The sequence below is a fragment of the Austrofundulus limnaeus genome, unplaced genomic scaffold (assembly GCF_001266775.1).
Source record: "Austrofundulus limnaeus strain Quisiro unplaced genomic scaffold, Austrofundulus_limnaeus-1.0 Scaffold3, whole genome shotgun sequence".
Classification (NCBI taxonomy): domain Eukaryota; kingdom Metazoa; phylum Chordata; class Actinopteri; order Cyprinodontiformes; family Rivulidae; genus Austrofundulus; species Austrofundulus limnaeus.
In genome coordinates, this window is record NW_013952405.1 from 7129532 (window position 1) to 7154787 (window position 25256).

General features: G+C 40.4%; 1 protein-coding gene across 6 annotated transcripts in view; it reads left to right on the forward strand.

Annotated features, from left to right (window-relative positions):
* The window catches only part of rerea (arginine-glutamic acid dipeptide (RE) repeats a), a 146634-nt gene that overhangs the window by 92721 nt on the left and 28657 nt on the right, over window positions 1-25256 (forward strand). For 5 of the 6 annotated variants that reach the window (XM_014020440.1, XM_014020449.1, XM_014020457.1 and 2 more), the window contains exons 4-10: window positions 8794-8899; window positions 11065-11161; window positions 13443-13547; window positions 19244-19292; window positions 21026-21150; window positions 22289-22388; window positions 23527-23625. In XM_014020440.1, coding sequence (XP_013875894.1) covers window positions 8794-8899; window positions 11065-11161; window positions 13443-13547; window positions 19244-19292; window positions 21026-21150; window positions 22289-22388; window positions 23527-23625 — 681 coding nt within the window. Of the gene's footprint in view, window positions 1-8793; window positions 8900-11064; window positions 11162-13442; window positions 13548-16587; window positions 16831-19243; window positions 19293-21025; window positions 21151-22288; window positions 22389-23526; window positions 23626-25256 lie in introns of those variants that run through there. The other variant, XM_014020476.1, reaches the window with a different exon arrangement.

A 25256-nucleotide genomic window follows, 5' to 3' on the forward strand; every position in this document is an offset into this window, starting at 1 on the left:
AAATCTAAGATGCATTTTGTTTTTAAATTAAAAAAAGTAATATGTTGAGTTAATTTTTAATAAAACCTAATTGTTTTAGACTTCACAAAACCCATCCTGTTTTCACATCATTGGGAATACATATATTTCAAATATACATATATTTTGATTCAGTTACCTTATTGTTGGACTGGACGACTTTAAAATAAGTCTTTCTAAAGTGACCTGATCTCCAACCAAGGCAGCTTTTGCAGGTCTGGACTCAGAGTCCTGCAGTACATCTCCCTCCAGCACTGGGCWAGTCTTGTTATTGCAGCTGTGTTGTCTACAATACATCTCTTGTTGCGGCACAGCAGGAGGCCGCTCTGCTTCTGGCCTCTGTGTGTGTGAGTGTGTGTGTTTGAGTGTGAGTGAGTGAGCGTAATCACGTTTTTCTCCAGCTTCTCTGAGTAGCCTTTTAACTGCATTTGGCGAAAGGCTTGCAACCTCCTTTAAATCTTCAAACACACATGGGATAGCGTATTGCATTTGCATCCATGCTGATATACTGTCACACGCACAGGCAGGTAATTTGCATGTGATTATTTGCATATTGTACTAAGCAAGCATGCTTGACAGACCACCTACTGCTCAGCTCGAGCAGCATCTGTCTGATACACGGCTTACATGATGTATTACTGATAGGGCCCGGTGTCATCGCTGGAGACTGACAGACAGGCGAGGTCACCTTCAGACGGAGATGGAGGTGGGGAGGGAGAGAGAGACTGGGAGATGGATATCTTCAGAAGCAGATAAAACAGTACAATCACAAATGGTTGAGCTCATGGTGATGTGGGTTCTTCAAGGCTGTGTGCAATGTTGTCGGTCCGGTTTTCCCACCAGGCGCTAAAGATCTGGTTTGCATGCATGTACTACCATTCTCTGCTTATTTTCCCTCTATCTCCTGCTGGTTGTCACCTCTCTCTCTCTCTCCTGGGTGTTTGTGAATATTTTCTGCGTATGTATGCGGAAATGAGCTTTTGCTGCGTGTATTAGGTGGATCATAAATATTCCGAATAGCTGCGCATAACGCGGCGCGCTGGCCATACAAAGCAACACACACAAATGCAGAAAGCATCTGTGACTGTATGTCATTTTCACACTTTGTCCCCACAGACACTCTTCTGATGGTCTGACAGCTGCGCTACGATAAAGCAGACCAAAGCATTCGCACTCTCATAAGCATACACACATGTTCCTTCACCACCAGGTCTCCATCGTTCCACTGCAAAGCAAAGAAATCACTGCCTGTCCCTCCTCCTCAGACGCAACCTGTCCACCCTTCACATACGTACTCCAAAAACCTACACTTAAGCCTGACAGTTAAATTTGCATGTCTGTGCGTGTTTTTTTTGTGTCAATTACACTAAGGTGAGACATTGATTAGCATTGCCTAAAGCAAGCCCTCTCATTTCCTGTCTTCTTCGCAGCACTCAGCATACAGCCCCATCTCTGCTTTACCTTTCTCAGGAGACTGCCACTCGTAGTCGTGCACACACACACGCACACACTGAGACGTGCGCACAAGCGAGTTTTAGATTATCTGTCTGGGCAGACATCCAATATGGAAAATCCACACTCACAAGCTGATATTCATATCCTTTCTGCACACGCTTCTCTGTGTGCATTCCTTTTCTTTTTATTGCAGTGGTCTGTCCAGTCAGTAACGCTAAGATGTCTCATTTCTTCCCCCACAGTACGCACATTAGGCAACGCTGATACAATATATTACAGAGAAATGAAACGCCAGCTGGTTTAAACACTCTGAACAACACACGGGAAAGAGTCTATCTTTCAAAAGTAAAGCTAACATTCCTGCGTGTTTTTTTTTTTTTTTGTCTCGCTCTGAGTTCTGACTCACGGGTATTACCTTGAGACCAGACAAGTCTCTGCTCTCCTGAGAACATCCCAGGTTACACACAAATACACACAAGCTGGCAAATACACTAACACCCACATGAAGCTCTGTATCAAAGCGAGGTGGCTTAGAAGCCGCTAAATGAAAGGCTGAAGGCAGGGATGGCATTGTTTTCTGCCAGGCTTTAACTGTATGTCTCCCTGAGAGGGAAAGCCCGGGATATAAAGTCAGTTTGATGATCTGAACATCTAGATATGAGTTTTCCTAAATGCCTCCACCTGTCTTTCAGTAGCCAGCATTTGAAGTCTTCAATCTGCATTGTAGTCCAGACATTTCCAGTGTTAGGACATGCGTAAAAGTGTCACTCTGCGATAGTTACCACACACAGTATAGCTTGCTTGTACAGTTCAGATTTAGAATCCTAATTTGTTTAATAGTTTGATCTATAATCATACATTGTAACACAATAACATCTGAACATGAAGTACTTTTGGTTTAGTCCAGTGGATTTGAAAAAGGGCATCATTGTACCAAGAAGTGCAGCTGTACGTCTGTCTCTTGACAGTTGAATCAAACTTAATATGAAGGTAAATTATAAACAACTACATTGTTTTCTGCTTTACTCAGTTTTGTTCACAAAGCAACTTTAAATAATGAGGTAAATAAGTTAAAGTTTAGCCCGTTTGTAAAGCAGCATGGACTCCTGCTGGCTCAGATTGCAGGGGCCCGACAAATGAACCCACATGAGGGCTCCTGAGAGACTAGTGACAGGATTGGGGGGCTAAAGACTGCTGAGTTTTGTAAAATATGTTTTCTTAATTCATTAGACACAACTCATCWGGTTCCCTGTTTTTAATTTGTGTCCTTTCAATAACCACCACCATTTCTGAATATCTTCTTTATATGTGCCCATTTTGTGGACTTGAGCAGCACTGCTCCCTTTACCACCACTTAGCTCGTCTTGGGTTTCTTGGCTAAAAACTGCCATGCAGCAGAAGTGTGTTGGAGGCAAAGACAAATATTTGAGTTGGACTCTCTGCGTGGCTATTTCATGAAGTGAAGGATCCAGCGCCTAATGTTCTCACTGTTGCTCACACTGCCTGGAAGGAGAGCTCTATGGTCAGCTTGATGGATTTTGCATGCTTGTTCTGCCTTTGGGAGGTTTTTACGTAGAAGGGGAGATTAAGCAAATGCGAACGCAATTAGCCCTCTTTGTTACCAGAATAAACTGTAGCAGTGTGTTAGACCTCAGATGGAGTAGTCATGTGTGGTGCTTGTGACTCTCTGCTGTGTAAAGAGTGCCTGTTGTTTCGGCTATGATCCACCATTAGTGACCCTCAGCCCTGAAGTCCTAATTAGTATCATCTGTGAATTCCGTGCGACTCAACCCCCCTCTGCTTTATTTCCTTTTGCTTTTCATCTTTACTGCCATGATTCTGTCTTTAGCCTGAATGAGAAAAAGAACCTGTTAATATCTTCAGACGTGTTGTTGTCTGTCATTAATTTGCACATAACACAGCAAGTGAGCCTTTCATGAAGTGCCTCAYGCCCGCTTTCTTGATTCTGCGAAGGGGAGGAGGGGAGCTTTAATTTAAAGCAGACGTGCGAGCTCGCGCTCAAAAAAAGGCGCACATGCATCGTCCACAAAGAGAAGCGAGAGCAAATCTGCCCACTTTGAATCAGCTAATGCTCATCCAATCCAATATGGACCCAGGCCGGCAGATGGGCCCTGTGTGTTCAAAGCAGAGGGTGCCGATTTAATATCCAAACAGGTCAAGCCAAAGAGAATCCGAGAGAGAGGCACCCCTGTGTAGACACGGCGTAAAGGTCCTGCCAGCAGCGCCACCACAGCTGGGACTCACCTCACCTCCTCGTACCCCCCGCTCCCCCTCCGCACGCCTCCCACACTCTCCATTTGTTCTTGCTGCCAGGCAGGGAAGCAGCTTGTGCACAGTTCCTCCCCTCAAACATTGTAATCAGCATTTGTTTAGTGTTATTATATATGCCTCAGAGAAGGAGGCTTGAGAGGAAAGCCTTTTTCTGCGAGCAGCAAAGTGCTCCGATTGAAACTCATAAGGAGAGGAGTGGAAACCTGCTGTCTCTGGCTCCCATGGTCTGATTTAGCCATGGTGTCTTTTACCTCCAGTCCAGAGTCCCTGGCTGGCCCACACTACTGCAGGTTTAGGAGAAGAATAGTGGTGCTTATCCTGAAAGCCTGTTATTTGTGTGCATAGGTGTGTGTGTCGTTTCACACAGCGTGCTGGCATTTCTTTTAAACAAACTGCTTTGTGAGTCACTGAGATGTCAAAGATTATACGACCACAGCAGATCTCTTGTACAGGTTTTTACTGAGTGTGTGTGTGTGTGTGTTCTGTCCAGATGGAAGTGCTTATTGAGTGCTGGCAGATCACTCTGACTCAGTGAGAGCAGGAGAAAATCAGCGAGGAGAAAAAGCAGAGTGGAAAACCTTTCCAATCAGATCCATCATCTCACTGCGTGCGTGTTTATACAAGTAGATGTGTGATCTTCCCATCCAGCTTTTCCTGCCTCCCCTCTCTAATCTTATCGTGTCGGAGCAGCAGATTAGTCCTCCCAGATCTCATCTCGGCCTCCAAATGCCTCAATCAGCCTTTTGTTCTTCGGTCGTGCATGCTCTCCCCTCGCGACAGGCAAGGTGAACATTCCCACACATTTCGAGCTGTGTGTCGGTGTCACACCGATACCAGCCCTGATCTAACATACCGAAGGCTCTCCTACCCCTGGGGCATTAGCTAACTAAGCAGCCTCCTAGCTGAGCTGAACTGCTTGACATTCCTGGCTAACATAGAGTTGCTGCTGCTGTTCTTGTCTCTTTGACCTCCTCCTCCTTTTTTTCCCTCCCTCCCTCCCTCCCTTTCTGCCTTCTCCTTTGTCTGCGTGTTTGAGATCTGTCTCAACTTCCTCACTTCTGGTTGCCACCTCCCGAAGGAAGTCATAGATTCTGGCTGCTGTAGCCACCAGTGAGGGGAAGTGTGTGCRCGCGGGGAGGGTCACTAACAGAGTTGGCAGAGGAAGAAAAGAGTGTTTGGGGTAAAAGAGAGAAAATAAACAGAGGTTTCCTGTTAACAAGGTGCACTGCTGGGTCTGTCGTGTGGAAGCTGTAGGATCTGGTATTGTTTAAAGCAAGGCTGTGGCGGTAATGTGCAGAAAGGAGGAAGAGAAATGGGAAATTAGGTTTTAAGTTTGCAGACAATGACCGTGGTGTCGAGGTTAATAGAAACAAATAGAGGAGTTTGCTGTTTTTAGAGCTTAGCAATAAAAAACACATTTTCAATCACAGTTTGGCCTACTACATTTAAGTCGACATCATCCATGTTTAGCTACTGTTTTGAAAAGCTGTCTGAATGTGACGTCTTCTGCACATGCGGGTCACATCAGTGCTGTGGAGAGTCCACACTGGAGTCCTTTGGAGGTCACGTTTAAAATATAACGTGAACGCTCACACACACAAAAAAAATCAGAATTGAGCATTWAGRCCTGCAGTGYGAATGTAGCAATAAATATGTCCAACTGAGCCTTAAAAGTTTCATAAAATGCAAATACCTGTACTCTTCCAGGAATTGACCTGAATAGTAATGTAAAAACAGTATAGGTTACAGTGCAATAACACATTTTCCTCTAAAATCAATGAATATTTGTCAAACAACTGTGAACTCACTATTGATCAAAAATAATTGTGTCCTTAACAATGCAGCTCGAGCTTGTTTTACTCTGAAACACAGAAACACTAAGAGGGATTGCTTTAGCTTTGAAAAGTGGTGTATTGATTGTACGGGTCTTTTACTTGAAACAGAGAATTAATCCTTCGCTCAGTCTATAGTTTTAAGTGTATACATTTACAGATTTTCTCCATTAAATAACAGCTGCTTTTTAATGCATTTAAAGACAACGAGTTTAAAGAGGGAAGGCTGACCCTTGCACTCCCCTCTTACACCCAGTCTTTGTAGTATTGTGGCTGGGTGCAGAGGCCCCGGCTGCAGAGTTGACTGCACACACATGCAGCAACACAAAGAACACTACACAGCCATTATGGACCCAAGGGGCCGGCCACCTTTAGCTGGTCATGGACAGAATTAACAGGCTCACACAATCCTGGGCTTGTCTCGTCTAAGATGTATGCATGTTTTTAATGCTTTTTTTGTTTGTTTGTTTCCTTTTTTTTTTACCAAAATTATACACATTTATTTTCATACCAGTCTTTAACCCTCTGAGAAATGTCCTTTTCTATGCAGCGATTCCTGTCTGATGAGTAAGCTCAAGAGCGCCACAGGCCAGTCTGAGCCACTGGAGGGAGAGGTTGCTATTGTGTTCATCCCCAAAGCATGACTGTCAGATTTATATCACCCCAGTGAATAAAAGGGTAGCCTTGTGCCCTGGGGGTTTCAGTAAAGGAGGACAGTTTTAATTTAAAGTCTGAGGAAATGAGATGGCCTTAGTATTCCTAACTTAATCCTGCTTATTACTCTCCCCTCATGTTGCTCTTTTTATCTTTTCTTCCTTGATCTTTTACACTTTAATTTTTTTCCGCCTCTGTTTTTGTTTTATTTTACCTCTCAGTGGAGTGTTAGGAAGTCTTTTGGCCTCTCTCTGCAGTGTGGAGTATTCCCAGGGTTTATGGCCCATGTGGAGGGAGGGCAGCACCATGTTTAGCCTCTGGCAGGACAGACAAAGATGTCTGACATTGTGCGAGGCTCAGCTATCCTCGGCTCTCCACGGGCAGCGTGGAATGTCTCTAATCAATTCAGCATTGTGGTCCTTATACGTTCTCACTCTGTCATTTTCTGTGGCAGGCTTAGCAAAACCCAGACAATGCAACTGGTAGTTCGTTTGTCGAGTCTGAGCTGTCTGTCATCTCGCCTCATTTTCTCCTTGTATTATCTAGCCATTTTTCCTCCCCGCGTGTTTATAGAATTGTGATAATTGAATGCTATGCTCAACTCCCACTACGTGCTCCATATGTTGCGCTCTCAGTCTTTCTCTCCATTTCCCTCCCTCTTTTGCCTGAGAGGGCTTTATGCTGCGGTGAGCTTCATAACAGCAATCTGTTCTGGAGAGTGGCAGCTACTCTGTAGCAGCAAAGATACTGATGACATTTTGCTTTAGTAAGTAAAAAAAAAAAGGTGTTTTATGTATAAGAAAAATGTGGATGTGCATACAGTTTTTCACTTGCCACATGCTTTGTTTGCATCTGGCTCCGTGCTCCAGCTCTCCTTGATTTTTGTGGTTTTACAAGCAGAAAATGAAACACTCCGGTAGTACACTGGTGGTGTTTACGATATTCTTAATGCATTAATTATGCATAAGCACCAGATAACAAGTCGTTTTGCTGTGGCAGGCAGCCTGTTAGTCTAGAAGGCAGCAGTGTCGGTGCACTGGATCGACAAGACATTGGGGTGGGTGGGCTGACTGCTGGAAAAGAAGAAGGAAAGGGGGGACATGACGTCATTGCACACATTTTTTCACACACAGTACGCCTTCGTGCTCAGGGGGTCCTTGTCTTAATCCATCAGTACGGCTCTCTGTTGAATCACAAGAAGAATGTGTGTGTGTGTGGCTGTGTAATGTTGCGTGCATGGCTCCTATAATCATCCGGCGCAGTAAATGCAGCTGAGAGACTGCATGCCAGCTGCTGTTTAACACGTCCAGGCTCACTTATTCTCTCCCTTCCTGCTCAAGGTTGGAAAAAAGAAAAAAAAAAAAACCCAGAAGGGAAACAGATGAAGATGGGGTGGCGTAAAAGGTTGGACTGAGTGAGGTGGAGGGAGTTGAGGGAGAGGAAAGGAAAAATGGAGAGAATAAGAAAATCTGAGGTGGGCTCGAGGTTAGAGGGAGGTAGTGATTTGCTTGGCTGCGTGTGCTCTGCCTCCTCCCCGGTGACATAACAGAACAATGTACTCGAAAAGGCTTTAAATATCTTTACTCTGACCTCACGTTCCTTCACACACAAAGACGTCCACACACAAACTGGAATCTGGACAGAGTGGCTGTTAGCTGCTGTTTTGAGGCCTCTGTTCTCCTCTATATTTTCCACATTTCTTATCCCCACTGTCGTCGTCCTCGGGTGGTTTAAGTGTCTGTTTGCTGAGTGCAGTGCAGYCGAATCCCCCTAATAAAGATGGCTCGGGCCAATAGGACTGTGTCGCATTCCAGCACCCAGCACAGCAGTCTCTTAGTGTTTTTTCCAACAACTCTGACCATCTATTGGGCTTATATGAAGGTACAATAAATATTTTATAACATGAAATGAAAACAGTGTTTTGCCCTTTTCATCCCTCACCTCAACATTGGCCTCAGCTTTTACTATTTTTTCCACCGCCTCCTTTTTCTCTCCCTCTGTTTTTTTTTCTTTTTGCCTTGAAAGGAGCCTCTTACCGCCTCAGTGCTGCCACCTCCTGGCCCTTTAAAGACTTGCAGCAGATTCTAACATGCATTAAATGAAAAGGCCAGTGGGTGGCAGCAAAAAAAGGAATAAAAAGTCTAAATCCTTGAGAAGAGATACTGTTATTGTCCGAGAAAGAGCTGTGAAAATGTTGATGGATTGTTAAATATCTCAGTTGAGAGTTACTATTAAGTGAAGTCAGATCAAGACTAAATTTAAATATTCTCACAAATTGTTTCTCACCACAGTTTTCCCTCAACCCTGTTTGCTTTATTAAATCTCTAAATGCCCTACAATCCCTTTTTAATTGACTTGGTGTCTCTGTAGGCTGTTTGGCATCGGCCTGTGTATGTCATAAACAGTGCATCTGTACGCCGTCTCCCTCTGCCAAAGAGGCCAGTTTGTGACGTTGTAATCAAACAAAATGATGTCTGTTTACTTGGTGTGGGAGCTTTTTGTGTCTCCTGTTCACAAGCTCTCTTCTTTCTCTGCGTTTCAGAGTAAACGGGACCATCTGCTGATGAATGTGAAATGGTACTACCGCCAGTCAGAGGTGCCTGACTCCGTGTACCAGCACCTGGTGCAGGATCGCAACAATGAGAACGGTGAGAGTTCCCCTCATTTTTTTTTKGGTTCGTAATGCACATGTGCGTGCGTGTACAATATAGGAGGAGTAAAAGTAAATCCACCTGATTTGTGTGAGGCCCCCGCCCCCCCGGTATCTCCTCACGACACACACATGCACACCTACTTGTCCCCGCTCTCCAGGCTGTTGTGTGATACGGGAGCTGGCTGTGAATTGCATCTCAAACAGAAAGCAGATGACAGCGTCCCGCGCTGCCAAGCCAATCCCACGGCTCTGTGCTGTTTCCTGGGTAACACTCCCTCAGGCCAGACAGCAGCACTGTCAAGTGTTAATAACCCGCAGTGTCATGTGGCCCTTGAGCCTACACCCTCTCAACACTGTCAGCGCCAGAGGACTCATCACACTCTAACACATACACATCTACAGGAACACAGGTGCTGTCAGTGACAGTTTGCAGCTGAATATAAGATCAGATGACAAAAAAAAAAAGAAGGTCGATGGATCAATGTTTGATTTTACTAACATATTAGTTATTTTAGGTTGGACACATTTTAAATAGTTCAAATACAATTGAACAGAGAACTATGAAAATGTTTTAAACCACTTATAATGTTTTATTTTTTTGCTTCCAAGGAGCCAGACTTTGTTGTAATCTTCTATTTTTTTTATCTGCAATACTCCAGAGTTTCTGAAGGTCCTTTTAAAGTTTTTCTTTGGATCCATGTTCTGTCCAGTTTTTGTACTTTTACTGTTTGTGTGCTTTGCAAAATCAGAAAAGTGGACCAGTGCGAGTCAGAAGAAGCAGTCTAGTCTAAATAAGTGTTGACAGCAGATGATCAGTATCTGTTTGTTTTTTTTAAAGAAAGTCCAACAAAGCCCTGACACAGGATCTGACAGACCCCTCAGTAATCACCTACTCTGTGCCAAGTTCTTGGCAGAGGATTGTTTAGGAATCAGTTTGTTAGTCTGAAAATAGGGTTTAATCTCAAAGTGTGGTGTAATTCATATTTTTATGGATCAAGCTTAAAAAAGGGAACAAATTATGACTTTGTGACAAACTGGTAATGTCTAAGTGCCTAAAGATCCATTTTAAATATTTCTTTTACTAAGTTGTCTACGTTTAGACAAAACATTGGCTCATGTTTTGAGTTCTCAAGTGAATAATTCATACTTCAGATTTAAGCAGCTTAACAAACTACAAAAAAAACTAAAATTAAATAATAAAAAGCTGCCAAAGTCCAAAGAAAAACTTCAAAAAACCTCAGAAAAACTAGAGAGCTATTGATTAAGCTCTTTAAAAAAAGATTACACAAAACTCTGGCTGTTAAACAAAGGGATGTCTTGAGACTTTTTCACTTTTGGACTCTGTGTTCCAAACATGATAATAATTAATCTGTTCCATTTATTATTAAACTTTTCTCAGCTGCTTTTCAACTTCTTATGTTACATGTTGTTCCAGCATGTTAACACGAAGCTCTTTTTCATATTTATATTGTTTGGCAGCAGGAATGTTTCGAAGCACATCTAAAGCTTAAATCTAATTTGTACCTCTGTTTTTGTGAAAGCTGCACGTTTTAAAAGCTTTTTTTTTTTTACTCGACCCCAGGTTTGGAAAACAAACTAGGCTCAGTGTCGTGATGCACAACCTCCTCCCTGGCTCGTCTTTTCTGAGTTTTATACACAGGATCAAATGTAAATGTGAACAAATGAAGACGTCACTGCGGCAGTTTTAAAACCATAATCTGAGCTGTTTTCTTTGCATTGAGATGATGAAAGCGACCACCCGGCGTGCTGCAGCTCACTGCAACACGCTGCTGTCTGTCGCTGCAGCGGGGACTCAGGACTGGTACAATTGATGTCACAAGGTCAGAGCACGGCGGCCGCAGCAGGCCACTGCTCTGGTTTTTGGTCAAAGATGAGTCTTTGTCTCCTTCTTAGAGACACGTCTCAACTCCTGCTGAGGTCATTTCACTTGAGAACTGATCATTACGTCCTCTTCTCCAGGGAATACAAATGATTGACTTTATTGGACGACATGACCTCCAAAGAGGTTCTTTCTGTTGAGCGTGTGCACAGATTTGTTTTATAAAAGAGTTTAAAAAATAAAGACTGCATTATTGTTTTATTTGTAAGGGAGTTTGTTTGTGATAAAAATGTGTTGATCGTGTGTTTGTTTTCCTGCAGACTCTGGACGTGAGCTGGTCATCACAGACCCGGTGGTCAGGAGTCGAGAACTCTTCATCTCTGACTATGTGGACACTTATCATGCTGCTGCTCTCAGGTACACCAGCACTCACCGTGTAGCTTTGTGAATAAAAATAAACGCAATGTCAGTTTTTGACACTCATCTTTTATACATTGACTGTGATCGCAGTGTTTTTACCTCAGGTTGTTTTGATGAACTCCTCTCAGATTTTTTGGGGTTAAGTTTTCTGTTCATTAAATTTGCAGTTATAGGTATATTTAAAATGAGAGAGATTTTATTATGTACTCAGTTGGGTTCTTGGATTTAATACGGGTTTCACAGAAATGTCAGCTACTTTTAGTGGCGCCCTCTGCTGTCCTTTAGGCTCGACTGTTTTCTGTCGGGTCAGTGGATTTTTTTGTGGTTAACTAGCATTTATATATGATTAAAAATAGTAATGTGCAATTAGATTTGACTCTAAATTAATTTTACTTTTACTTTAAAGTTTAATATTATAACAATATTATTTTAAAGAAAAGCACAATTATGACTAAAAGAACTGCATATCGAAAGGAGCTAAATTGTGTATTAAATAAAATCCTGATGTGCCTTAATTCAACAGCAAAATGATGGTAGYGCTATATTACTTCTTTATTTCTGACAGCTTGAATGAATATTTTTTATTATAGAGAACTGATTGGTATATTATTTTTATTTTTCTGTTGTTTTTTTATTTATTTATTTATTTTTTTCTTATTTCTATTACTGTTGGATGTTGTTTTGTTTTTACTGTCTGGAGGGACTACAGATGTAAATTAGCCTTAGGCTAAATCTGGTGCAATGAATCAAATGTTTTTATTTTTATGTTTTAATTGCACACTGTCCTGACTAAATAAATTCATTCATTCATTGTATGACTATATGGATGTAATACAGTTTTAACACTTCAAAAGGGTTTTGCTTAAAAAAAAACAGAGTAAAACTGTTTAAACCAGGACTCTTACACAGTCATAAAAAGTCTTGAAAAATACTGATTTTTCCCAGGTCTGGATAAGTAAAGTCTCTGGACTATTTGTAAGACCATCATGGAAAGTCCGATTAAGATAATTTAACTGATAAGCAGATACAAATATATCTATAATGAATTAAATTATAAAAAAAGTTTGATAAAAATCTGTAATGTTGTGATCAAAAAATTATGTCTATGCAAAAAAGGAACTTTTACATACAGATCCAAAAAATTAAACCGAATAGCTTTAAGAGAAACAAAAATCCTACATCCCTTGCAGTAGCAGACAGTTTCTACCCAAGATGCATTGTATAAAGCCAATGAAAAAAATGAAACCAATAGTTTTTAATTGAGAGGAGGAAAACATGTGCATCAACATATAAATACTAAAACTGTGCCACTGTACAAACATGGGGAATGAGTTAATATATTGAAATGTTCCTATAAAAAAATAACTCAAAAACTGAATGTGGAGAATCACAAAAGACCTTTAACGGACACCTGCCTCCCATTAAAACGCTTGATAATCTGCTTCTCAGTCCACTCCACACATAGAAAGCTGCACCTGTCTGAGGCGCTGCAGTGCTGCTGATGGCTCATGTCTGCAGAAACACATGCAGGTTTAATCAGTGATCACTCTTTGTCCCTGGCTCTGTGTCTTCAGCCACTCCCTCCTCTTCCTCTTCTCTTTAACCAGAACCATCTGCGAGCAGCAAAAAGCCATGTCTTCCAGAAACCACTGATTTCAGGGAAAATTAGCTGCAACCTCTCCTCCACAGAGCTCCCTTTGATTTGACTCCCTCTCCAGGCTTTAGATAAACGGGAGGGAATTCCAGTGGGATGCGGTAATGCCGCAGCGCTCACGAAGCTGGCTCTCCTCAGCACCCTTTAATCTTTTTCAGAGGGGAGGAATATACGGTCTCTCCGCCAGGCAGCCCCGACTCTATACGCCTGTGCAGACAGTTATTTTGGTGCAGCAGGATAGTAGGGTGCTGGAAACAGGAAATGGTATCAAGATGTGGTCAGAGCCTCAGCACCATCAGATTATTATTTATTTTATGATGGGGGGTGGAAATGCAAGTTGAATGACCTTTTTTTAAATTTTTTTTTTTCTGTGCCGTCTGTCTCTGATATTACTCTGCAGCAGGAGACAAGTTAGAGCTGACATGTTGAGCTGATGTTTCAGTAGCCGAAGCCTAATGTCTCACCACAAGTCTCTGACAGACAACCTGCTGCTGCTGTTTGTCACTTCTAACAAATGAACACACAAAGAGCTTCTAATTATCTGCTCCTGCCAGGCCGTCTCATTGTCCTTATTTGTTTATTTATTTATTTATTTTTACTAATACAGCTCGTACTCTCCTACAGGGGGAAATGCAACATTTCCCATTTCTCTGACATTTTTGCTGCCCGGGAGTTCAAAGCCCGCATCGACTCCTTTTTCTACATCCTCGGCTACAACCCAGAGACCAGGTGAGCCGCTTTGTTTACATCCTCTGGTAAATCATCATGGCTGCCACATTTGCTTCTTTTCTTGAATTATCCTTCTGCTCCGGTCAGTTTTTGAAAAGGCTTTAAAATATCTCAAATCCACAAGTGCAGCAAAAGCATCTTTTCCAGTTTCAATAATTTCCCAGGATCCAGTGAAATGTCCCAAATATTCTGTTTACTCRCATAACTAAAAGAGAACATGGCTCTTTACAATAAGTAAATAAATACCAGAAACAGTTAATGCGCGGCTCTGACACGCAGACTGCATTTATTACTTTGTTAGACAATTTAAAAGTTGTTAATTTAGTGTGTTTGACATTTCAAAGTAAAAGCATGCTGTGTTTGAGGACTTTTGCCACTAAAGCTCAATACTATTCAAGCATCACATCATTGTTTTCAATAAACCTGTTTTTGTGTAAAACATTAATGAACATAAAAATGTATATTTTAAATGAACCTTACATTTCAGCGTATTATTAATTTTGTTTTAGTTTGAAAAATTAAGTTAATTACGCAGATGGTAGAATCCAACGAAAGTTCAGAATTGTTGACATTTTTATTAGTATCACATCATTAATAGTCACAGTTATTATGTAGAAGTGCTCCAACATTACCTGGCAGTACCTGTTTTAATTATAACCCATCAAAGTCTTTTTTAAACTATCTTCTGTTTCTGTCTATGGTTACATGGTGCTTTCTGCTCATTAATCCTGATAATCTTATCAGTACACAAGAAATGAATTTAATGCAGTGTAATTAGGGGTAACGAGCTGAGGAAACCCCCTCCCTGTGGTTTTTAATTGTTTCAGYGTTGATTTCCTTACGAAAATGATATGTCAGGTTTTTAATTACAGATTTCACAGAGCACATTTTTGACATGTGACAGCAGGAGAAGCTCAGGTGAAAATAATAAATCAGCTCAACTTGTAGACTCAGCAGGATCCCTCTGAGTTCAGAAGTTTGATATGAAAAATCCTTGCCTTGCGTTTGGAAAGCACAAGCAATTGCGAAGAATTTTATATTTATGAAACATTTTGTGTTGTTTGCACAAAATAAATAGCTTTTTATATTTTTGTTGTCATCTTTTGTGTGTTGTATTTCCATTTTAGATATTGTACCACATTCAGTGATCATATTTGTAGAAGCAGAATTATAAAACTTGCTTTTGATTTTTTTTGCTTGTTTTGTTGAATTTTAAATGCTGTTTGTAACAAATGGCATTCGCTGTCTTGATTTTTTTTATTGCAGTTCAAGCGAACATTGTGTTGTGGAATTGTAGACAGTGTTTGCATCAGATACGTATGCAGACTGTTTGCTTAGCATGGTTTGTTTAGAAACACAACACTCAGTGTGGAAGCAATCTGCATTTTAACGTGAACTCTCCTCAGTAAACATAATACAGTGGGTCTGTGTTATTGATGAAAAAACAATGTGGTTTTCTTCTTTAAAATGTCTGAGTTTTATTACTGAATTCTGCTCTTAAAGAGGTCTCAGCCTTGAGTTACAACTCCATGAGKATTTATTCACTCTCCAAACAGATCGTTTTAGCAGGTAAAATATGAAATCATAACCTCTTCAAAACCCATGKTTTTTAATTTAATTTTTTTTATTTGACCTTTTATTAAACCAGGAAGATGAGATTAAAAATCTCTTTTTCAAGAGAGATCTGGCCAAGAACAGCTGCAGCACACAGACAATACAAAATTCAAAACTACAGATATTAAACCACATTAAAATACTTAACGATAAATAAAAGAAAAACAAGAAACACTCATAAAAGGTAAGATAGGGTTAAAATAGAGTACAAAATCTGTTAAACATTTACAAACGAATATCTTAAGTACAAACTGATTAATAATGACCCTAAAAACATTAAAAGAGACCAACTCCTTCAACTTCAATCTTTCTGCAGTAGATTCCAGGCTGAGGGAGCAGCAAAGTGGAAGGAGCTTTTACCTGTTTTAAAATAAATTTAATCATAATAAATATATTGATAAATGTATTAAATATTAGAGCATCATGTTATTTAACAAAGTGTGTACATCTACAATCAATTAACTTCTAGAATCAACATGATTTAAGATGTCAGCCGGAACTACAGTAACTGCCAACATACAGACCAATTGCATGTCTTTTCAAAATGTTGCCATTAACTGTTAGCAGTCAACTTTGTGTGTCTGTTAGCAAAATATCTCATGAAGCGCTGGATGGATTTTATTAAAACTTTTAGGAAATTTCCTTTGAATGTGGCTCAACAGCTGATTAACTTTTGGAGCCAACTCACCTCAAGGCCCTGTCACACTAGATAACTTGTGCAAACTTGTGATTTTTTTTTTATGTCTAAATTACTAATTAATATATATACAGTTTATATATTTGATCAATTTGTTAGCATTACTTCAAAGATCTCTTTAAAATGTTTATAAGTTGGCAAAAGTTGTCTAAAACATTAGGGCCTATAGAAAACACAAATTAGTGATTTTGTGTCTTGAGTTTTTGCCTGAGATTGTGGATAGCTTTGTAGTCAAGTTTTCACACACAAAAAAAACTACTGGATTTTTTTATTTAAACACTGACATTAAAAGTGGTGGCTCATATGCATTACTTCAAACTATCTTGGGCATTTTTTTTAAATAAAATAACTGCTGGTCGAGAAGTTATTTTATAATAATGAGCTGATTCTGTGCAGGTAAACTAGATGTTTGTTTTTGTTTACTGATTGGTGTAGGAGTGAGTCACGTGTTACAGTGACAAATGTCCTGTTGTTAGCTCTGAGGGTTGCCCGTCAGGAGCCCCCCCTTCTCCTCCAGGACCCCTGTTCAGCCCCAGTCCTCGGCTCTCCCCCCGTCCCTCCCTCCCTCCCTCCCTCCCTCCTCTCTGCTCGGTATTCAGAGCGAGGTGTCTGCAGCATTGCAAATTCCCTCCTGTTTATTATGGTGCAGACATGCGAGCATTCCACGTCCCGCGCGCGTGCACGTCAAGGTAATAAATGCGCTCGCGCTGAGGTCGCTGCGCATGCTCCGTGGCGCCCACGGAGGAGCGAGCCGAGCCTGTGTGTGTGACGACGCTGCGCGTGCGGGCTGAGGTCACAGCACAAGCTCAGTGAGAGCCGCTCCGGAGCCGAATGCGTGCTTCTCCATTTTGAGCGCAGAGAAATAGGTTGCGCGAGGGGAGCCGAACCCAGCGAGCATTGTGTGCAACATCGTGTCAGCACCCAGCCTCAGGGCTCCATGTCAGAAATGGACGATTTGTTCAGTCCCCGGAGGTAGGTGTGCGCTCATATTCTCCTGCTCTCCTCCTCCTCCTCCTCCTCCTCCTGTGTTGGTATTTATCAGCGCGAGTGTGTCGGCTTCTTTCTTCTCACGAGCCGCGTTTATTCAGCTGTCCGAGTTAAGTGTGATGTGTACAACCGGTCCACATCACTGTCATTGTGTTTGCGTGGATGTTAGAGCGTGCACCGTGTATGTTGAGCATGCGGGGCTGTCACTGCAGTTACGCGTCTGTGCTGCCAGAATGAGAAAAAATAAGCATATATGGCAGCATTTTTCCTTTTTTACATCCTCTTTAATGCCCACAGAAGCGCGCGGTTCTGTCCAGTGCCTACGCGCTGATACATGTGCGCCCAGCGGTGCTGTAAAGACGGCACGGAGACCCGGTGAGGCTTCCCCGGCTCCATTTTGCGGCTCCTGTTTACAGCCGGGATGACATGATGGCGCGTGAGGAGCTGCGGTCCAAACTCAGCCGGCTCTGCTTCGCAGCTGCCATCTCCACAGGCTGCTGTCATCACACCAACACCTTTAACTTTACTGTGCTGCAATTATGTCAGTGTGCCACAGTCTGWCGCTGCGATTGGCTGGAATTGATGGAGGGGGGCGGGGCTTCCCTTGATTACACACAGAAAGTTGCTCAGACTGTGACGTTGTTTTGGTTTTATTAGTAAGCCTGTAATTACTTGGCAAGGTTGCTGCTAATTTGAAGTTGAGCTTGTTGTGACCAATAAATGGGGATGTTTAACATGTGTGGCTTTTAGCAGCTTATTATGGAAAACAAGAATAAACATTGTAACCAAGCACAGCTAATAGATCTGTAAGCTTCCAGTTAATTCATTCTTCCAGATTAGCATGTAAAAGAAAAACATAATTCAAGAAAGCATCAGTACATTTACTAAAAAGACAGGTTCTCTCTCTTTTCATTTTTCCGTCTGCTGTTTCTGTTCGACTACGCCTGCAGTGATTTTGGAAACCCCTCCGATCCGCCTGCTGCAATTCACACTCTGCTTCATCTCAGAGGACCTTTGCAGCGTTAAAGCTGGCCTGTCTTCAGACGTGCTGCTTTTATTCTGGGGCGCAGGTCCTCGTTTGTCATCCTCACAACCTTTTGCCAACACAACCGTGGACCTGACCGGCTGCACACTGTCAGAAACACGTCTGCAGAACTTTCTTTGTTCAAAAACAAAAGCCAGAATATTACACTGCTGACCGTATTTCATTTATTTGTAGGCTTCAAAAGGACATTATTTGTTTTAAATAAATGTAATTAAAGCAGTCCGGTTTTTAAGTCACTRAAATAAATCTAAAGTATCAGAGGATTATAGGTGTGTAAAACATTACAAGAGGCATTAAATAAGCATGTTAAAACACAGTTTTACATGTGATTTAAGTCTTCTAAAAGAAAAACAGTGTAATGCAGGAAATAATCCTATTTAGTTTTTATCACCACTCAGTTTTGTAGCCTGACAACACTTTAGTGCGTTATGTTTGTTTCTATCTGTTGAGCGTGTTTATTCAGAACTGCAGCAGGGTATCGCAGCGTTTTAGGGCCGTGTTGACACTCGGATGTGTGGCAGCGCCTCTGTCAGCCACAGTATGGGCTTTGCCTGTGAAAACCATATCTTGTTAGAGGATCTGTAAAGGAGGAGTTCTGTTTGGGGGGGAGTCGGGTCACCCGTCACAGGATTTGTGTGGGTTTGAAGGCTGTAAAGAGACCAGAGGGGTTCTGGCCTCTCAGGTTTCCTCCAGGTCTGCGTGATGGAGTGCGAGCTGCTCCGGGTGCAAATCATGCTGACAGATTCTGGGCTGCCTTCGCGCTCGCTCGTATGAAAATCAGCGCCGTTGCCCGGGCAACAGAGGGGAAAGGCTTTTCAAAAGGAACATCTTGTCATTTTCTTTAATCCACTGCAGCTGGAGAATCGGAACACTATTATTAAATAGCAGTTGCCATGGCGACCGGCGTTTTTGTACCAGCAGCCGTTTTCCAGAGGCTCTCACCCTTCACATCCAGAACCAGCTACCCTGCCTCCACCTTCATCCTCCTCCTCCTCCTTTTAGGGGCTTCTGTTTTATTGCTGCATCCGTAATATCAGGCCTCAGTGTGCTGTGTTCGGCTCACAGCCAACCAGGAATAATTTCCTGTAATCTTTATGTGCTTCTCGGAGCGAGCCACGGCGTACTTGTTGCACTTTCAATACTTACTCATAAAGAATATAAACTAATAATTCATATATTTGTTTTTATGAATGCTTATAAGCATTTGCCAGTTTAAATCCCTGCTTTGTGTCCTTTCGTTTAACCGTTTGGACAGGATTCGTCGCGTGCAGGCAAATGTTTTTACTGCCTTTCCTTTTAAAAATTTAATGTGCAAATATTTGGTTTCAATCTACTCTCATTGTCTCTTCTCAGGCGACTAAACAGCACACAAGGGGAAATCCGAGTGGGGCCGAGTCACCAGGTGAGTCATGGTTCGGCACACAGAGGCTGCCTCTGGTGTCAGAGTTATTAACGTTTACCTGTAATTACCACACAGAGGAGCTCTCACATTTAAAATTCAAAATCATTTGTCTTGTACTGTTAATTATTTGGCTTTAACTTCTTATGGGTTTACACAAAGACCAACAACAACTAGTTTGTTCAGGTTTTTTAAAAATGGCGATATAGCTACAATTTCTTTAGCTAACACAAAAATACATCCACTGTTTTTTAATGAAATAAGGACAGTTTTAAGTTTAAATAATTCTTGTCTTTGAGGAACATTTTATTCAGTGTACAGAGAACACTTAATTCCTTTTCTGCTTTAATACATTTAACATTTATGGGATAAATCTTGKKCCAGCAGGAATTGAATTTGAATTGCTCATATTGAATCTGAATGTGCATAATATGAAATGGAATGCATTGGTTTGAAAATAAATTTCACTAAATTGAAACTGAATTTAGTTTTGTATCTGAATTAATTTGCTTTGAAACTGTATTTTGATTTATTAAAAATTCAGTTTGACTACTTTCACTTTCAGTTCCAAAATTCAGATTTGTGTGTCACATCCTGGTCCTTGAGAAAGTCAGCCTGAGTAATCAAACACAGATCCACAGATTTATGTTTCACTTTGGTGAAGTTTCCCTTCTGTAATGTAACAGAGTTGATGCAATCCACCGTAAAAGTGACAAAAACAGACAAAGTTAATTCATTGCAGTGATTAATTTTACCTTAATGTAGAAAATGTTACATTTACATCACATCATGGATCACATATTGATCAGATGCTGCTGCTGACTGATCCATGATGTGATGTAAATGTAACATTTTCTACATATAGGTAAAATTAATCACTGCAATAAATTAACTTTGTCTGTTTTTGTCACTTTTACGGTGGATTGCATCAACTCTKTTACATTACAGAAGGGAAACTTCACCAAAGTGAAACATAAATCTGTGGATCTGTGTTTGATTACTCTGGCTGGCTTTCTCGAGGACCAGGATGTGTGACACAAAAATCTGAATTATGGAACTGAAAGTGAAAGAAGTCAAACTGATTTCTTTAATAAATCAACATACAGTTTCAAAGCAAATTAATTCAAATTCTAAACTTTAAATTCAGTTTCAATTTAATGACATTTATTTTCAAACCAATGCATTCAATTTCAAATTATGCACATTCAGATTCAATCTGAGCAATTCACATTCAATTCCTGCTGGCACAAGATTTATCTCATAAACATTACACAAAAATAGTTTATACCAATAAAAATGTTCATCCACATTTCTAACTTTTTCTCTTTTAATTGTTTTTTTAAATTATTTTCTATTTTCCAGTACATTTCAGCTCATGTCAGTTTTATGCACCGTTACAAATCTTTATCTAAAAATAAAAAAAACTTTTAAATTTTAACACTAACGTATCAAGTTATGTTGCTTTCTCCTTCAGAGAATTTGCGTTCTTGAAAGAAAACGGTCCYTGCAGCTCGTTTTTGTTTTCTCAGTAGCTCGGACAGAAAGTGGTTTGAGTGATACATTTGCGTGTGAAGATGTTGAGTTTTTGTGACGCTGACTTGTCCCCGCCGCCACCATTCAGACACACAGTTGAAAACTTGATGACAGTGGGTTGAAAGCTGATATTTTCTTCAAGCACGCGTGCTATTTTCAGTGTGATACCATCTGCCTCTCTGCTTCTCTGTGGACCTAATTAGGCCAAGCTCCCGGAGCTGCAGCCTTTTCCCTCCCCTGGTGGTCAGGCCGTGACTGAGAATGAGGAGCTGGTCTGGATGCCAGGGGTCAATGACTGTGACCTTCTTATGTACCTCAGAGCTGCAAGGTGAGTCCAGGGAAACACGCACACACGCCTCACCCATGGCTCCAAAGTCTAAGATTAAACACCTGGTTCACCAAAGAAACTGACTGAGGCTTTTAAGATATGCACGATTCCAACTCTTCCAATTTACCGACTCACATCTTTATGTAGTTGAATAATTTCTGTACAGAAAATTAATAGAATTATCAATGAAAGTAAAACATCAGCAGGAGAGCAGATCCTTTATTTTGCCACATTTTTCAAGMTTTATAAATAAGCTGTCGCAGTGTTACGTTTTGTGTTTTTTTTTATGCTTATTTAAAGTGTCTGTGACAAAATACAWAAAGTCAAAGAAACATCTTTATTTAAGGAACCTAGCATAAAACATAATTTTACCCATCTTGTCACATACCTGGCATATTTTTCTTTTGAACTTGGCTCAGGAAAATGAAGCAGGAAGTGACATCAAAGGGGAACTCATTAAGGAAATGAACTCTCATCTTTGTTTATTGAAACAATGTTTGAACTTTTCTTCATCTCTCTGATAGTGACTCAAAATAATCTAAAGAAACATCAGATCCTTCACTACAGTCTGTTTTGTTGGTCATTGTAGCAACGCTGTGTTTACATGCAGACTTTCCCCTTTGACATCACTTCCTGTTACTTCACAGGCAAATATCTCAACAACTGTTTATCTCAGCRGTGTGAATTTTATTTTTCAATATGTTATCCATGTTATGTTTCCAAAAATTCATTCATGTTTTATACAAACGTTTCATGTCACAGGCACTTTAATGTTTCTTTTTAATTAGATTGTAGTTCAGTTTAACAGGTTGTTTTGTTGTCGTGCTGCAGTCTAWTTAACCAGTTTATCACAGTGCTGCTTTATGTTGTAGAGCTGTCACAGAGTTTTTCACAGTATTAAATGTTCTGTTTTATCCAAAAAAAAAACAAAAACAAAAAAAAACAATCCAAACCTTCAGATTGGTCTGTTTGCTTCTTTATAAATCCATATTTTTATTTGGAACTAGTGAATATTATTTTCACCTGCACTAATATTTAATCTATATAAATTATAAAGCAAACATGAAAATAGATGTTTACTGTGGTCATTACACTCAGTGTTCGGTTTGTTAACAGAATCCATGTTTTGTGTCGACAGGAGCATGGCTGCCTTTGCAGGGATGTGTGACGGAGGCTCGACAGAAGATGGCTGTCTAGCCGCCTCTCGAGATGACACTACATTAAACGCACTTAACACTGTAAGTATGCAACTCCTGAGCGCACACAGCAGAATACAGTTACCCAAYAAAACKTTAGAACTGGTGAGTTTTTACTGTGGGCTCAGGTATAATTTTAGCTGTGCAGTGACAAGGTCTCTGTGCTGGTTTGGTAAACTCAGCCACAGAAGCTAACAATACACTACGCATAATGAGAGATTTGTCCGTCACATTGATGATGAATGCGGAGGAATCGGGCACAAGAAAGAGATTAGAATCATCATAAACAGGGCATTTATATTCTGACTCTATAAACTGGAAAATTAACATAGCGAACAGGTCATTGTCTCCTGACCTTCTGCACTATTTKCAATTCCAATGAGTAATGCTTGTTTATTCTCAGAGAAAGAGCTCCAGCGCTGCCTGTTTCACCCAATTTAATGTGACACAATGCTTAAAGCGCCACAGAAATTGGCTGTGTCGCTTTCGTTGCTCATTTTTAGGCTGGTTCGCTCAGGTCCCAGCAGGCCTTTCCCCTGATGCTGTAAGATTTCTGCTAACAAATTCAGTCGCACCTGCATGTAGGAGCTATTTGATTGAATCTAGGGGTGTAAGAAAATATGGATACACTGAAATATTGCAGTATTTCATTTCCTGATTCTGTATCGATTCTCAGAAACAGAGTTTAATTGTAAACTTTTGAACCAGCGGCTCAGTTTTTATTTGTATTTTAGCCTTCGACTGCTAGCTGGCAGATGACCTAATTCCCCTCTGGGATCAATAAAGTATTTTTGAATTGAATGTTGTAAGAAGAAATATAAAATTCAAATGCAGTTCTTTTGATTGCTTAAAAATAAACTGAATTCAATCAGATTTTATGCATGCAATGCATGGTGTGCTCTTTTTTAATTAGAATCTTTTGGAGAAAAATGGCAATATATCACCTTGCTTAAAGTGTCAGAATATATTGCATTATATCATATTGTGACCCCTGTGTTGTAATATGTTTCATATCAATACACAACCATAATTTAATCATCTACTAATTAAAAGGGAAAGCCCAAAAGTCCATCCAATCACGCTAAAAAAAACTTAGTATCTGATCAAATATAAATGTATTTATGTCCGTTCATCTCYGTGTTTTAGATGTAAATATATTTCTTCTTTTAATGTTTCTCAGCTTCACGAGAGCAGCTATGATGCAGGCAAGGCTCTGCAGCGCCTGGTGAAGAAGCCTGTTCCTAAGCTGATAGAGAAGTGCTGGTCTGAGGATGAAGTGGTAAGAAAGACGTTTTCTTTTAATTTATTTAATGTGAACTAATACTCAGAACAAACGAATACTGCTTTCTGTTAATGTAGTGTTTTATTAATGCATTCTGTCAGAGCTGAGTCGTGTCTGTAGAAAGAACTGTTGGAGGTTAACACAAGGCTCCTGGCCAGCACGAGGAAAAAAAAGATATTCGTTTAGTTTCCAGCTCCTCCGAAGCTGAAGAGCAGCTGCGTCCTGTTTATTACCCACAAAATAAAATATTTTTTGCATGGAAGTCTGGAAAGGGAAAAGACTGGGGGCTGCTAACGCTGGCCTCCATTTGTAAATACTGTAGATGTGAGTTTCACCGCAGCTGCTGCAGGGCTGGACTCAGAAAATGGCTGATCAAACACCACAGCACGAGTGGGACGGAGGGGAATGAAAGCTCTGAATTATACCATGTCAAAACCACCGAGCACTGTGGCTTTGGCTTTTATGCGATTTGACACACTGGGCTTGATGTTTGTATACCCACTCCCTTTTAAAGATAACACTATTTCCTGATCTGACTGCAGATCTGAAATGGCTTCAGACCACAAGATTTCAGCTGTACGTTTATCTCCCTCCAGGAATAATGAGTTGTACATTTCCTGCTTTGATTTATTTTATTTTTTTAAACTAAGAACTGCACAGCTTTTGATGAAGCTTTTCCTTCTTCTTGCATGTGTTCACTGAAAATGAGCAGATGTGTTTGTCTTGTAATTATTTCATGACTTGCACATTTAAATTAAGTTTGGTGCTAATTCTTGATTCATCACAGGAAATCAAGTCAGACAAGCTTTTTTTATTGTTGTTTGTTTTGTAGACTAGCTATGAGTTTATTTATGCATCCTTGATGGCGCCGGATTGAACACCTATTTGAAGGTAATCACAGCCAGGATGTTTACAGGAGGCTTTATTTTTGTTCATGCRCTCCACAACAGGTGCTCCTGGGAAAAAGCACAGCAAGAAAGCAACATTTGAAGCAGTTATAAAACCCGACTCGGATCAGAAAACACACACTTTACTAACTACTTTTTTTAATCTTGATATTGAGACATTCTAAACTTTTTATCCAGAACTAGAATACAACTTTWGTAGGATAGTGCAAGAAAAGGTTCAATGACACGTTCCTAAAATAATCGCCCAAGTCTTTTTTTTTCTCTGTCTCTCCAGGTCTGTCAGGAATCTCACTAAATGCCACATGGGTCAAATTTATTTATTTATTTATTTATTTATTTATTTATTTATTTATTTATTTATTTATTTATTTGTTTGTTTGTTTGTTTGTTTGTCTTTTCTGAAAAACATTTAAAAAAATTAAAGAGGTGGTGACTTTGCGGCTCGTTTTTCCTACAGAAGTTGAAATCGCTCACAATTAAAAAAAAAATCTTTAAGTCTCATGACGAAATTAGACAAAATATCTTAAAAGCTACACAATCGTCACATTTTTTTTTTATTGTCGATTTATTTTTGTTTTGGTGCTTTCTTTCTCTGTTAAAGTGAGAAAAGTCAGGATAGATGGATACAGCCAATGTTTGCACCAGAATAACATCTCTGGAGAGACATGAATGTTACTGCATTTAAATGTTTTATCCTTAAAATTTAAAAGGGAAAAAAAA